The sequence below is a fragment of the Anas acuta genome, chromosome 4 (assembly GCF_963932015.1).
Source record: "Anas acuta chromosome 4, bAnaAcu1.1, whole genome shotgun sequence".
NCBI classification, from domain to species: Eukaryota; Metazoa; Chordata; class Aves; order Anseriformes; family Anatidae; genus Anas; species Anas acuta.
Genome location: NC_088982.1, coordinates 32,563,033 through 32,575,620, shown reverse-complemented (window position 1 = coordinate 32,575,620; position 12,588 = coordinate 32,563,033). Strand labels below are relative to the sequence as shown.

The window sequence follows — 12,588 nt, the reverse complement described above, 5'->3', positions numbered from 1 at the left end:
TAACAATTTATCATTCTCAAGAAATGGGGCCTTTTTAAAATATCTAAATAGCTTGCCAAAATATTAAAGAAGTCTCAAAACACTGTGCAACCAGTAGTTTTCCATCTATTATTTCTCCATACAAATTTAAAGCCAATCATTTTCCAGTTTCAGTTGTGTTCAGAAATTGTAAAATTCAGCTTATTCTGAATACCAAAGCAACTCTCTCGAGCAGAGGTAGCTAATGAACAGTGTCCAGAAAAAACATCACAAAGTTTTTCCAAACTTATGTTATCTACGGTACCATGACTATAGCTGCCCCATCCTGAAGCAGGTGAAATTGAAGAATGGGATCAGGTGTAAAAAAGAGGTAAAATGACACAGCAAGATATGGGTAAGTAAGAGCGTGGAAGTAAATCCAGTGCTTCCTGAGCTCTAGTTTCTTGTTTACTAGTAAGAATGCTCCCATATTGAGGTCATTTGTCAAACTGTTTTAATTTACTGCATGTTCTGAGGTGTTATGTAAAGTTTTTGCTTAGTACACTTACCCATCAGTAGATCATGTCCTTTGGCTCTACAGCATCCTGTTTAATGTTGAAGAATGTTTATGCAACATGGCTATTGCTGCTTCTTTCCTCCAGGTTTTAGTTTAAGTCTAGGTCCAGTTTTGTTACTGTCTGTGTGGGTTTCGTTTTGTTTTGTTTTTTTTTTTGTATTTTTCAGGAAATATCAGCACAGTTGTCACTGGAGATGGAGTAGCCATGTGCATTTCATCTACTGTCTGCAGAGAACTTAGCAAGATTACTTTTCCCTCTTTACAAATAACAGTGCCATTTGCTTGGTAAACATAATGCAAAATCAGCAAGGGTAATGTGTAAAAGCCTGCAGGTCAGCACAGATTATTACAGCTTCTAAATTCATGTGCAACCTGGTTGGCCAACATGTGCCCAAGGATACAGCAAGGTTAAGGCAGCTCTGCAGTGGAAATCTAAACATCGATGTAATGCAAAACGCGTGTGTGGCAGTAACTAGAGACAGCCATTCACAGTGAGATAAAGCTTTTGGCAGAGAGAGTTCAGCAATCTGGTCATGCTGCTGAGTGGAAAGAGCTACGTGCAACTTCGGACACGTTGAAGAGAGCACAAAAAGATGCAGGACATTTTACCTAGCAAATTAGCACAGGCAACAAGCAGACACGGTGAATCCACCTATAGCATTTTAGGAAATAATTCAAGTAATTAAAACGGGACATTTCTTATTACAGCATGTAACCCTACATTTTACTATCATCATTAAGGTGGCATGTCTTTATCATCATTTCCCATTAGTATAATTTTGTGGGGTTTAACATTGTTTACAATGAAAATTCATATAAATAAATGCATCAGTTGTTAAAAATAAAGATTAAAAGATATTTTCTGGCAAGAGTTTAATTTAGAGCAGGGGATAGAGTAAGCTTGGATTTTACCATTGCTAAAAAGTTTATTCAAAGTGAAATTGTATGGAAAATTGAGTACGTGAAATACAAGATAACTGGGCAGCTGAACTGCAGTTCAGGACTATCTTTGCCAGTTCTGACCATTAAAACTCAATCTCTTCCTTCTCCCTCCTGTCTTCAAATGGATTTTCAATTCCCTTTTGTTCCACAGCACTGTTTCAACACATGGGATGGAGACTGTTGCCCAGTCAAACTAGCCTAACGCTTGATGCCAAGAACACTTTTCTGACCATGGGAGAAGAGGGTTTGAATCTCTTCTGGTTGCAGAAGTTACTGAACCTCAGTCTTCTCAATGCTAGATGACTGTTCTGATACTGCAGTGTTAAATGGGTGTAGGAATCATTACTATCTCATCCTTTCTACATATAAATAAATAAAAATAGAACCTCTCTGTTCTTTAAAATATAAAGATGGCAGCAACCAACACACACCCCCAACTAGACGTTGCAGTACCTATGCTTGCAGGATTTATAAGTCTTTTGTTGGAAACTTAGACCTAAAGTGACTAGCACGAGCTCATACAAAGTCCCTAACAAGAAAGAATGCAAATGAAACAGTGCTGAGTGCCAGCTGCAGAAACCGTAAAGGGCGGTGTCACCTTGCAAAATATCATACAGTCACACTGCACAGTCCCTGCAGAAAGCAGGGGCCAAACCCAGAAACCACGGGCCAACACGTAGCTTAAGCAGACAGCACAACAAAGCAATGTCACCTCCTCTCAATTCAACTAGGTGGTCAGGTATTACCCAATGGCTTCCCCTCGTCAAGCAGAGGACCTGCATAATCCCTCTTTTAACAGATTACATTGTACTTCTCCAATAACTCTAGTAACCTTGCATTTAATGAAAATATTTATGTTTATTATATTTATGTTTTTTTATGCTTTGACAAATGTCAGATTATTCCTTAAGCTGCTGCTTCAATACATCCAAGTCCATGTCCGTGGACTTCTTCGTTAACATCTTTAAAGGCTTAAAGAAACTTAACAGATCAACGATGTGGCAAATCATTCAGCTAACATGGGTCAAAGATCATAGAATCATTCAGCTACCACAAACAACGTAAGCTTTGCTTTAGCCCAATGAATTTTTCCAAGTTGAAATAGTGATCCAACTGTTGGAGCAACTATCTCCCCTCAATCTACCTATCACCTACCTCTGTCAGATTACAGCGAAGGACTAGCTCACCTTGAGCAATAATGCCTTGTTTTCGCTCAAATCAGATTTCCAGGAAGGGAGACTGTAGGGAACAATTAACATCAAACTGCTACTCACATTACTAAGCCATCTGGTTTCCATTTTTACGCTCCTAGCAACATCAGATCATGAGGTTTGGACGAGGCCATCCATTGTGCAGGAGACGTAGATAACTAGCATGAACTTTCAAATATTGTTCCAATCTTCTCTAGTTTTCTCTCCTAAAAACTTTGCCAGTACTGACTTACGCAACAAACAAGTGAATAAATAGCATGTCCTTTTGGGCTCATTAATGACTTATAAAATAAAATCATTTTATTCAGATTGTTCCAGCAAATCCTTTCTTCACTTGTTTTCCTGGCTACTTTGCAAGTGGTCCCACAGTCTATCATTAAGTGATTTTTTTTATTATTATTTTTAAAACAGCAAAGACAAACCCAAATAGTTTTCCCTTCTCATGTAGCAGCCTGGTTGAAAATGGATCAACGTCTCACCTCTAATAAAAAAATAAAGTATTTACTACTTTCTGACTGTCCTTAAAAATAAGTAAGAACATTTCTTTTTCCATGTGATGTGTGATGAAGTGAGAGAAACAGGAGCCTATTTACAGTTAAAGCAGAGTTGCATAAATTTGATTTTGTGCCTGATGTGACCCATACCTAGTTCAGTGCTGTTCTTGTGCAAATACAACTTCAACTACTTTTAAGCTATTAATGTAAGTACATAGGTATTGCCCAGATTTTCAGATAAAGGTACTTTTAAAAATCTGTCTCATTCATAGACAGTTCATGGTTCTTCTATTAACCAGAAGAGCAGGTGAATTCTGATGGAAACATCAAAGAAAGTTTATAAATCAGGCATTTGTCTCCATGCTACAGGATTAGACTTCCCAGGGAGCAAACTGAACTGAGAGGGACAGGTACCAAGGTTCATAAAATATTTCAGATAATGTCACTCTCATGACATACTGATGGTCTTGTTTGTTTGTTTGTTGTTTTGGTTGGTTGGCTGGGTCTGGTTTTTGAAGAAAGGCATACAAAATTTCCCAAAACATGAAAAAGGATAGCTTTACTGAAATAAACTACATTTGCTAAAAATTCTTCCTTCCATATGGTAATAGATAGCTTATTTAGAAAGCCATTCTCTTCCATTTTCATAAGCCGTTCACTACCTAAAAGAAAACTTTTGAAAATTTTAACATTCTGACAACAGGGCACGTAACTTGCCTGATCTAATCTAAATGCAGAAAAAAATGCAGAGACTAATTTTCAAGAGGAAATTAAGGAATGATTTGTACTTTTGCTTCAGGTATTTCTAATGCTAACAATATGCCGCTCACCATTTATTTGCCTTTTCAGTCATTATAACTCTTAGGCATCATGTAACCTATGTTGTATTCCATGCAACACAATCAATTGAACAAGTCCATCATGGTTATACATCAGAAATGACACAATAGAAAGCAATCACAAAATAACAATTATCATCAAACACATTGTAATCATGCACCAATATCTTATCAAAAGTCCTTGTGATACTATCAAGGCACATTTACTATGCTAACCAATCTTCAGCACCCCTTTGCTCCTCAGTACTTGAGGACACATTGACAGCCTAATTCTCTGCTGATGAGTCTGCTCTGGTGTTACAAAAGACCTGTTCTGAATTTAAAGCTAAATAGTGGTATACTAGCTTAATAAGTCTAAAATACCTGAGAACTCTGTATCTGTCCATTAATTTCTACATATGTGAACTTCAGACATGAAAGGAGCTTAACATGAACTGGATTAACATTCATCTTTCAAATTATTAACCTTCTGGTGCATAATTGGGGATTTAGTAAAAAGCTGGATTCAGTAGACTTCATATTACCTGTTACCACTGTAACACAACATCATTGAGCACTATAAAGTTTTTGAGGCACAGAAAGTTCATTCAAGCTCTGCTATTACTGATTCTGAAACAGGATTCCTGTCTTCACTTGAAACCTTTAAAAATTATTATTTAGCAGTTAAATTTAGTTGCTTTAGTTGCTTTAGTGCAACAACAACAAAAAGTAAACATTGAAAATACAACAAAAAGTGTTTTTATTGATAAACTATACATCTATACATTTAAAACTATACCAACAATATATTAATGTTCTTGCTGGCATCTCAGAGGCTTGTCAGTGAACCATACATGTGCCCTAACACTTGGTGTCCAGAACAAGACTGACACATTGTGGAAGAAGCTCTCACTCCATGTATTAAACGTGCCAAAAGCACCAGGTGGTAAACTGTGTTACAAAGAGAAAAGCATTTGCACAGACAAAAAGACCTATATGTATGTACCTCTCACATCTCTCAGACAGGCAACCTACACAATTAGGTTTAGTTTGGGTGAAAATGAAGGTAATTCACCTTCAACTTGCAGGATGTGGGCAGGAAAAAAAAAAAAAAAAAAAAAAAAGAACACAGACATTGAAAAAAAATCAAATCAAATTTGATTTCTGTCACTTTCATTTTTATTTTTGCATTTCAAGTTAAGGATTTCCTTCATTCTGGAACATGTTTTAAAAAACAGCAAAGAAATACATCTAAAACTTTCTAAACTGAACTACTTAACTACTGTAAAATGAACTTGCTGTAGTTTCAGACTAAACTGAAAGGATGCAGATAACTTATGCTCCTGGTGCCATCTCCTGGTAGTGACGAGGTAAAATCACCAGAAGAATCAGTAATTATTTTCTAAGTACCCTTTAGAAAAACGTCAGGTCTCGGAGAGTGAGAGGAAGAACGTTGTTACACAGAAGTAGCTGTCAAAACCATAAGTTATTTTGCTTCATTCAAGCCAACTGTTGCTCTCACATTGGCTTAAATAAGGAAACGTAACACTTCTCTAGTTTTCCAGGAGAAATAAGTTACCTGAATAAGTTTACTTTCAAAGTACATTCAGTATCACTGATAATGGTTAAGATGAAAAGTAATTTTACAGAGTTCTACACCGTGTTAAAAACCCAAGTGAAGAATTCCCTTTGAAAAGTCCACTCAGAGTAATTCTAGTGCAGCTTATTAGCTCACGCTGACTCATTTTAAAGTCAATTTCTTTTTAATATTTAAAATTCAGGACATTCTTTCCCAGTTGCATCACTCTTTCCTTGCTGTTGATGAAGAACTGCAGTATGGCTACTTGTAATAATATCCCATGGTTTACATTGTAAAAAAATAAAATAAAAAAATAAAAATAAAAAAAATAAAAAATAAAAAAATAAAAATAGCATCAGCCAACTTGAAAAGAATGTTATAAAGTTATTTTGACAGCTGACACCAAGTACCTGGACTTATCCTACAAACTTCAATGCTACGAAGACTGTTTGTTGAAACTTGACCACCACCAACAAAAAAAATGAAACAACTTGAGCTTGGTAATAAAATGTCTGTCAAAAAGTGCAGTATTTTACATTAATTCTAGAGTTAGCTCCAGGTAATAACAATCATAAAAGGAATCCTGGATGAAAGCTGTGAAGACACAATGGAAGGCAGTAAAATTAAGTAAGCTGAAGATTTTAGCAGGTTTTAAAATAACTCCTAGATAAAGGAACAGTGGTGGTAGGTGGCCTGCTCTATGCCCAGGGAGCACTTCTGGAAACCAACCAATGTCACTCCCTCCCTCAGCACAGAGAACTAAACAGCTGAAATAGAAAAGTTGAAATAGAAAAGTAACAATTTCACCAAAAATCATGGAAGTTCAGCCAGCTGAGAAGGACTTCAGCCCACTGTGGGATAAGACAGCATCCAGCACATGATGTAAAAATACCACAAGCTGGACTGAGTACGGAAGGGAGCAAAACGTCTAACCTGCAGAACAAGAATGAGCTCAACACTGCCCTGAATTTTAAGCACTCAAAACTAGTGATGGGTAGAATTATAAACCCCTAAGGGGAACCAAAGCAATGCACAGAAAATAGGAGGGAATAAGGCAAAAGGGCTAGCTGTATCTGTGGGCTAGCGAGTAGAGTATCTCCTGAAGTGAGAGAGAAGACACCTCAGAAGAGGCTGAGATCTCGGAGAACGGGAAAGCACTAAGGCTTTGTTAAGGTAAGCTTTTCTTCCTCTGCATAGGAAAAAATGGATTTACTGAGGCTTAATATGACAATTTGTTAATGTGATAAGAGGGCTCTTGTAACAAACGGAATTTTTATTTTAACAAACCATTTTACTACCCTGACCGTATCACCCTGAGGTGGGAAAAAAATAAAATAAAATAAAATAAAATAAAATAAAATAAAATAAAATAAAATAAAATAAAATAAAATAAAATAAAATAAAATAAAATAAAATAAAATAAAATAAAAGTGGATTATTTCTTCTAGTCTGCTGAATGACTACAGGAGTATGACTAGGGTTGCCTTAAAAAAAAAAGAAGTGAAGGAATAGCAGTGATCTGGATTGTCACAGGTTTACTGACAATTGCCATGGGGAAGCAATCATTAAATGCTGCAGAAAAACCAAGATAAATAGGGGACATTTCCTTCCACAGAAAGAGAAAAAAAATCTGTCATAACATCAAGCTATAATTTAGAAATAGAGCAATGAATGAAGAAACATAAGAGAACCAAATTAAATGCAACTGGGATTTCACATTCCTTATGAAAATTAAGGCTTTAGCATGAGATAATTAAAGCAAGGATAGCCAACTCATGATGTGCCAGAACATATAACTCAGCCTGTCATCTTCATTCCTGAGAGTCCCTCCGAGCTGGTCAGGAAGCAGGCTGTCAGCCACACAAACCATTCACTAACCCACGGCAGTCTCCCTGCTGTTCTCCTCTGTGAGAGCCCCGCAGCCTCCCGGAGGTGCCCTAATCAGAAGCAACACAATCATCGTTGCACGGAGCACGCTCATTCATTCAGTACTACGACAAAAGGACTTCAGTGCATGCGTCCCCAGCACACCATGGTGTGCTCTGATGTGGCCACCAGGCTCAGTTGAAGCAATGACTACAGCTCTAGATACATGATGGTGAGCACGCATCCCCTAAGTGCCTCTGTTGGGGGATTTTGGCTTGACCTGGCAGAAAAGCTGAGTGACACTGACCTAAAAGAGTCGAAGAAAATGAAGACAAGTGTTGTGGAGATTAGGACTTGTAATAGAAAAACAAAGATGAGATAATGAGGGAACACAAAATGAAAAACAGCACACATACTGTCACATAACTAAACCTTTATGCAAGTGAACTACTGGCAGAGGGAAGGACAGGAACATCTTGCTGACATGAGGATAAAATAGAGGTGAAGATGAAGAACCTTCTGGCAGAAGAAATACAAAGGTTAATAAAAAGAAAGATGCTACCTTGTGGACTAAAAAGACTGAAGTTTTTAAAACTAATGAATTGGCCATATAAAAAGTAGTATATGTTAAAAGACAAAGGAAAATATTAGGAGCTTTGTACTGTAAAAAGTTCAGAAGTATTGAAAATATGCGGTTCCTACCATTAGATTACACTTACAGTACATATAAGAAATTAAAAGAGAAGTAGTGGCACATTATAAAAGGGAAAAGTATTTCCCTAAGGAGACAGAAAAATTAAAATTGCAACATGCAAAGGGTTTTTCTTGGCATGGCAGCAAGGTACAATTAAGTCTGTTGTTGATAGGCATATCTGCACGGTCACATCAACAACAGATCTTCAAGCCTTCTACGCCGGAACACAGCGAAACAAATTTGTGGAAAATCAAATCAGTTAATTGCAGTGGGAGACTTAAGAATCCAACAGAGCTATATTTAGCTGAATTTTGCTTCTAGGAGCATTGGGGTTCATTCATTTTTTGGTTTGGGTGGTTTCTTGTTTTTGGTTTTGGTTTTCCCATTTGTTTTTTGACAGTAACAAGCCAGTTGGAGGAGAAACGTGAAATATTGATCAAAAACTCTACTATGCTTGCCTGTCCTCATGCAACAGTGCTTTCAAGCTCTTATTTCTATCACAACAAGTAAACAGCCCTTCAGAAACCGCTGAGGGGGCAAAATGTATGAAAAGCCAAGGAGGTAAAAAAGGTTCTAAGGCCATTTTGATATAGGGTAATATAGTGCACAAGGTGGGTAGTAAAACAGCAAACTAACTACTAAAGGCTGGGCTTAGCATTACTGATGCTGCCACAGGATGAATAATGCTTACCATAGGCTTTGAAACACACTATACTTAATCAGAAAATATTCTATTCAGAAGACTAATGTGTAACACAGTCACTAGTGATCAAGGCCTTGAATAAAGTTCTCTGGATTAATAAAACTATTATACCCTTTCAGAATTTCCAGCACACGAGCAGGACCATATTATGCATTTTAATCACAGCAGCAGCACAAACCCCAAAACAAACCGTATTTCCTGTCAGAGTGAACACTGGAACCAAAAGATAGCCTTGGCTTTTGATAAAAATATGTTGCTGTGACAAACCACGCTAGTGACTCGCTCTTTGAGCACCTAGCCTATGTAAGGACCATATAGGACCATAAGGACCATATAGGCAATTCCCCCTCTGTGAGTTACCCATTGCCGCTTTGACCCTACGGGACTGAGAACCCTTCCCGCAGGGGGCGGTTCGGATCGAACACCCACCGGCCCCACAGCACCCAAAACTCGTGAGACGCTTAAACTGTAATAAACGATTTTATTCTGCGCCCGACAGCCCCTTATAGTGAGGACGGCGAAGATCCCCCCCATCTCTCCGTGAGGAGACCGCGCTGCCCGCCAACGGCCGCCCGCTAACGGCCGCGCCGCGCGCAGGCGCCGTGCAGCCGCGGGGCGGGAGGGGGGGCGCGGCCGCGGCACCGCGCCTGCGCGGGGGGGGCGGGGCCGTGATTCGAAGCGGGCGGCGGGGAGAGGGCGGGCGGCCCCATGGCCAGGCAGGCGGTGCGGGAGCAGCAGGGCATCACCCTGCGGGGCAGCGCAGAGATCGTCGCCGAGTTCTTCTGTAAGGGGCTAAGGGGCGGCGGGGGGGGGGGTGTGGAGGGACGAGGAGGAGGAGGAGGAGTGGGGAGGAAGGCAGCCCGCTCGCCCCCGTGCTGCGACGCGAAATGGCGGCCGGTGGGGGGGGGGGGGGTGCGGGGTGCCGCCTCATGTCGCCTCATGTCGCCTCATGTCGCTTCATATCGCCTCATGTCGCCCCCCAGCCTATGGGATCAACAGCATCCTGTACCAGCGGGGCATCTACCCCCCCGAGACCTTCACCCGCGTCCAGAAGTACGGGCTCACCCTGCTGGTCACCACCGACCCCGAGCTGAAGAACTACCTCAACAACGTGGTGGAGCAGATGAAAGGTGCCCGGGGGGGTGGGGGATGGAGGCGCAGGGCCGCTGCCTGGGCTCGGCGCCGCCGCTAACTGTGCCCGGGCTGCTTCTTTCAGAGTGGCTCTGCAAGTGCCTGGTGCAGCGCCTGGTGGTGGTCATCTCCAGCATCGAAAGCAACGAGGTTCTGGAGCGGTGGCAGTTCGACATAGAGTGCGACAAAACTGCCAAGGACGAGACGTGAGTAAGGGTGTGCCTCTGGGCCTGGCTGTGGAGCAGGCACCGGGCGATGGCCCTGTGCATCATCACCATTCTGCCTCCTCTGAGCAGCTGTCACAGCTTTGTCTCAATAAGAGCAGGGAAGGTGCCCTGTCAAACCTAAAATCTTGTATAACTGCTGTGGCTTGAAGAACTGCTTCCCTCCCATTGTTCTGCCAAAACTTTCTCATCCATGCCAGACTGAAAATAAATCAGTGTTCCTTAAAAATACTGTGAAGTTTCACAAAAATAAAGTAAAGCTGACAGTGTTCCAGGCCTGTTTACCTAACTAAGGCTTAAAAGAATGCCCCTCCTATGCATGATCACAGCAAACAAACCACCAGCAATTTAGCAGAAAGCTGTTCTTACAGTAGGTTGAAATTTGCTCTCTCAATGATTTTCCTATTTTTCCAGTGTACCCCGAGAAAAATCTCAGAAAGCTATTCAGGATGAAATTCGGTCTGTTATCAGACAGATAACTGCCACAGTAACTTTTCTGCCTCTGTTGGAAACTGCCTGTGAGTATTCACATCTTCTTTGAAACAATCAAACATTTTCAAAAAGCCTGAACAACTTTTTCCATTGTAGAAAATGTTTGGCTATTTTTGGTTTTGGGTTTTCTTATTACTTGAAGTGTCATATAACATTGCATTTGAGAGCATTAGGTTTTGTCAGACTGAGATCATCTACAAGTGTGTACAGCGTGGAAGCAGTGTGTCAGGTGAAATACTCTGCACAGTAGTGAAAGTAATTTGTAATGTACATACTGCGCTCTAGCTCTCATTGAAGAACTTGGAACAACTTCATTAGAAGATGTTAGCAGTACTTTCTCCAAAAACTACCTGAAGCTCTTTTTGTCAAAATGTTACAGTTCAAGGTGACCTAACTAGCTGGATGAAACTAAATATACTCCGAGGAACATAATTTTCATAAATAAAATGTTTTGTGATTACAGCTGTGGACAGACTCATAAATGCTAAGCATTGAGATCACCTGAACTAAGTGCCATGTACAGCCCAGCTCACGGTGTTGCAACACACTTCAAAACAAAAAATTGCGTCATACTCATTTCAGGAGAAAAGTAAGATGGCTGTGCACATGAATGTTAACCAGGACTATTTTTTATGCTTTAATTGTTCTTTCTTTCTCCATGAGTAGTGTCAGTGTAACTTCTGATATCGTTGGCATGTCTCAAATCCTAGAAGAGTCACTAACGTCAAACGTGGCATCTTCCTGTGTGTGTATAACTGTTAATCTGTTTCCTCTTGCTTTCAGGTGCCTTTGACTTGTTGATTTACACTGATAAAGACATGGCTGTGCCAGAAAAGTGGGAAGAGTCAGGACCACAATTCATTGCCAATTCAGAAGAGGTTCGCCTTCGTTCCTTCACTACCACGATCCACAAAGTAAATAGTATGGTAGCTTACAAAAAGGATTCCTTTCCCTGAGACAGGGGTTCTTGTACATATCTTGTCATCTTGTATAGTTTCTGTTTGTAGTGCAGCTATTATGAACACACCATTGCTCTTGCTGAAGTGTGGTACAGAAAAAAGGCAAAGCGTGTCTGATAATGTGGTGTAACACTAGACTATGCTGGCATTGTATAAAGAGGTCTAAATAAGGTGTTCATAATGGTAGGCAAATCCTTACTTAACTGAACATACCAAAGTAATGGTGTGCTAAGCTGTCCAGAATTCACTGCCAATAATGCTCGAGTCTAGGATTAGTTGGTAGAATTCGGATCCTGTATAAACTGCATTCTATTAGCAGACTGACATTAAAATTCTTGCTCCTGACATGCCAGTCTTTCACATAAAGATGTTCCTATTACCAGGAATAATCCAAAACTAATCAAGACCAATTCTGAAGTGATGAGTACCTCTTTACAATGAAAGCAGCTGTTTATCAGAAAAAGCTCAAATATGTGAAGCCTTGTATGGGGGGGGCCTCCGTTCTTCTGGGGAGTGCTGTTCTGCTTCAGTGTATGTCTTTTTTTTAAATGTCTGTCAAATATTTTCTATGTTTGTATTCTTGTTTTATGGAATAAAACTTGATTTTTTAAGTCAGACACTGTAGTAATTTAGATGTTTCTATGAACTCTAGCTCTCACCTGTCAAGCAGTAACCTAAAGGCATGCCTACTTATGAAAAAAACACAAACCTCAAGTTACCTTACCCCTTTCCTGAGTCACAAAAAGTGCTATCTAGTCAATATGAAATCCATTACTTAGTTTCCCTCTACTTGAGTCTTCAAGTAGCAGTATGCCACAACACCTAATAGTTAAGCAGTGTTGCCTTTCAAATGGGTTCATGTATCCTTCATGTTTCGATATCCCTAGTATATTCTAACATTGATAAAACTTTTGTACGCTTACTTTATCTTCACTAAATT

At 39.9% G+C, this 12,588-nt stretch overlaps 1 protein-coding gene across 1 annotated transcript; it reads left to right on the top strand.

Annotated features, from left to right (window-relative positions):
- Positions 1-9,484: 9,484 nt before the first annotated feature.
- On the top strand, positions 9,485-12,265 carry MAD2L1 (mitotic arrest deficient 2 like 1). Its single transcript, XM_068680620.1, has 5 exons — positions 9,485-9,626; positions 9,826-9,972; positions 10,059-10,179; positions 10,612-10,715; positions 11,473-12,265. Exons 1-5 carry the CDS (start codon positions 9,551-9,553, stop codon positions 11,643-11,645), a joined length of 621 nt encoding a protein of 206 aa, XP_068536721.1. The 5' UTR covers positions 9,485-9,550; the 3' UTR covers positions 11,646-12,265.
- Positions 12,266-12,588: the final 323 nt, after the last annotated feature.

What these genes read in the sequence shown, in the direction of transcription:
- MAD2L1 (XM_068680620.1), top strand. Translation starts at nt 9,551, where the DNA reads ATGGCCAGGCAGGCGGTGCGGGAGCAGCAGGGCATCACCCTGCGGGGC. An exon ending in CGTGGTGGAGCAGATGAAAG is followed by an intron (nt 9,973 to 10,058) that starts GTGCCCGGGGGG and finishes TGCTTCTTTCAG; the next exon opens with AGTGGCTCTGCAAGTGCCTG. An exon ending in GCCTCTGTTGGAAACTGCCT is followed by an intron (nt 10,716 to 11,472) that starts GTGAGTATTCAC and finishes TCTTGCTTTCAG; the next exon opens with GTGCCTTTGACTTGTTGATT.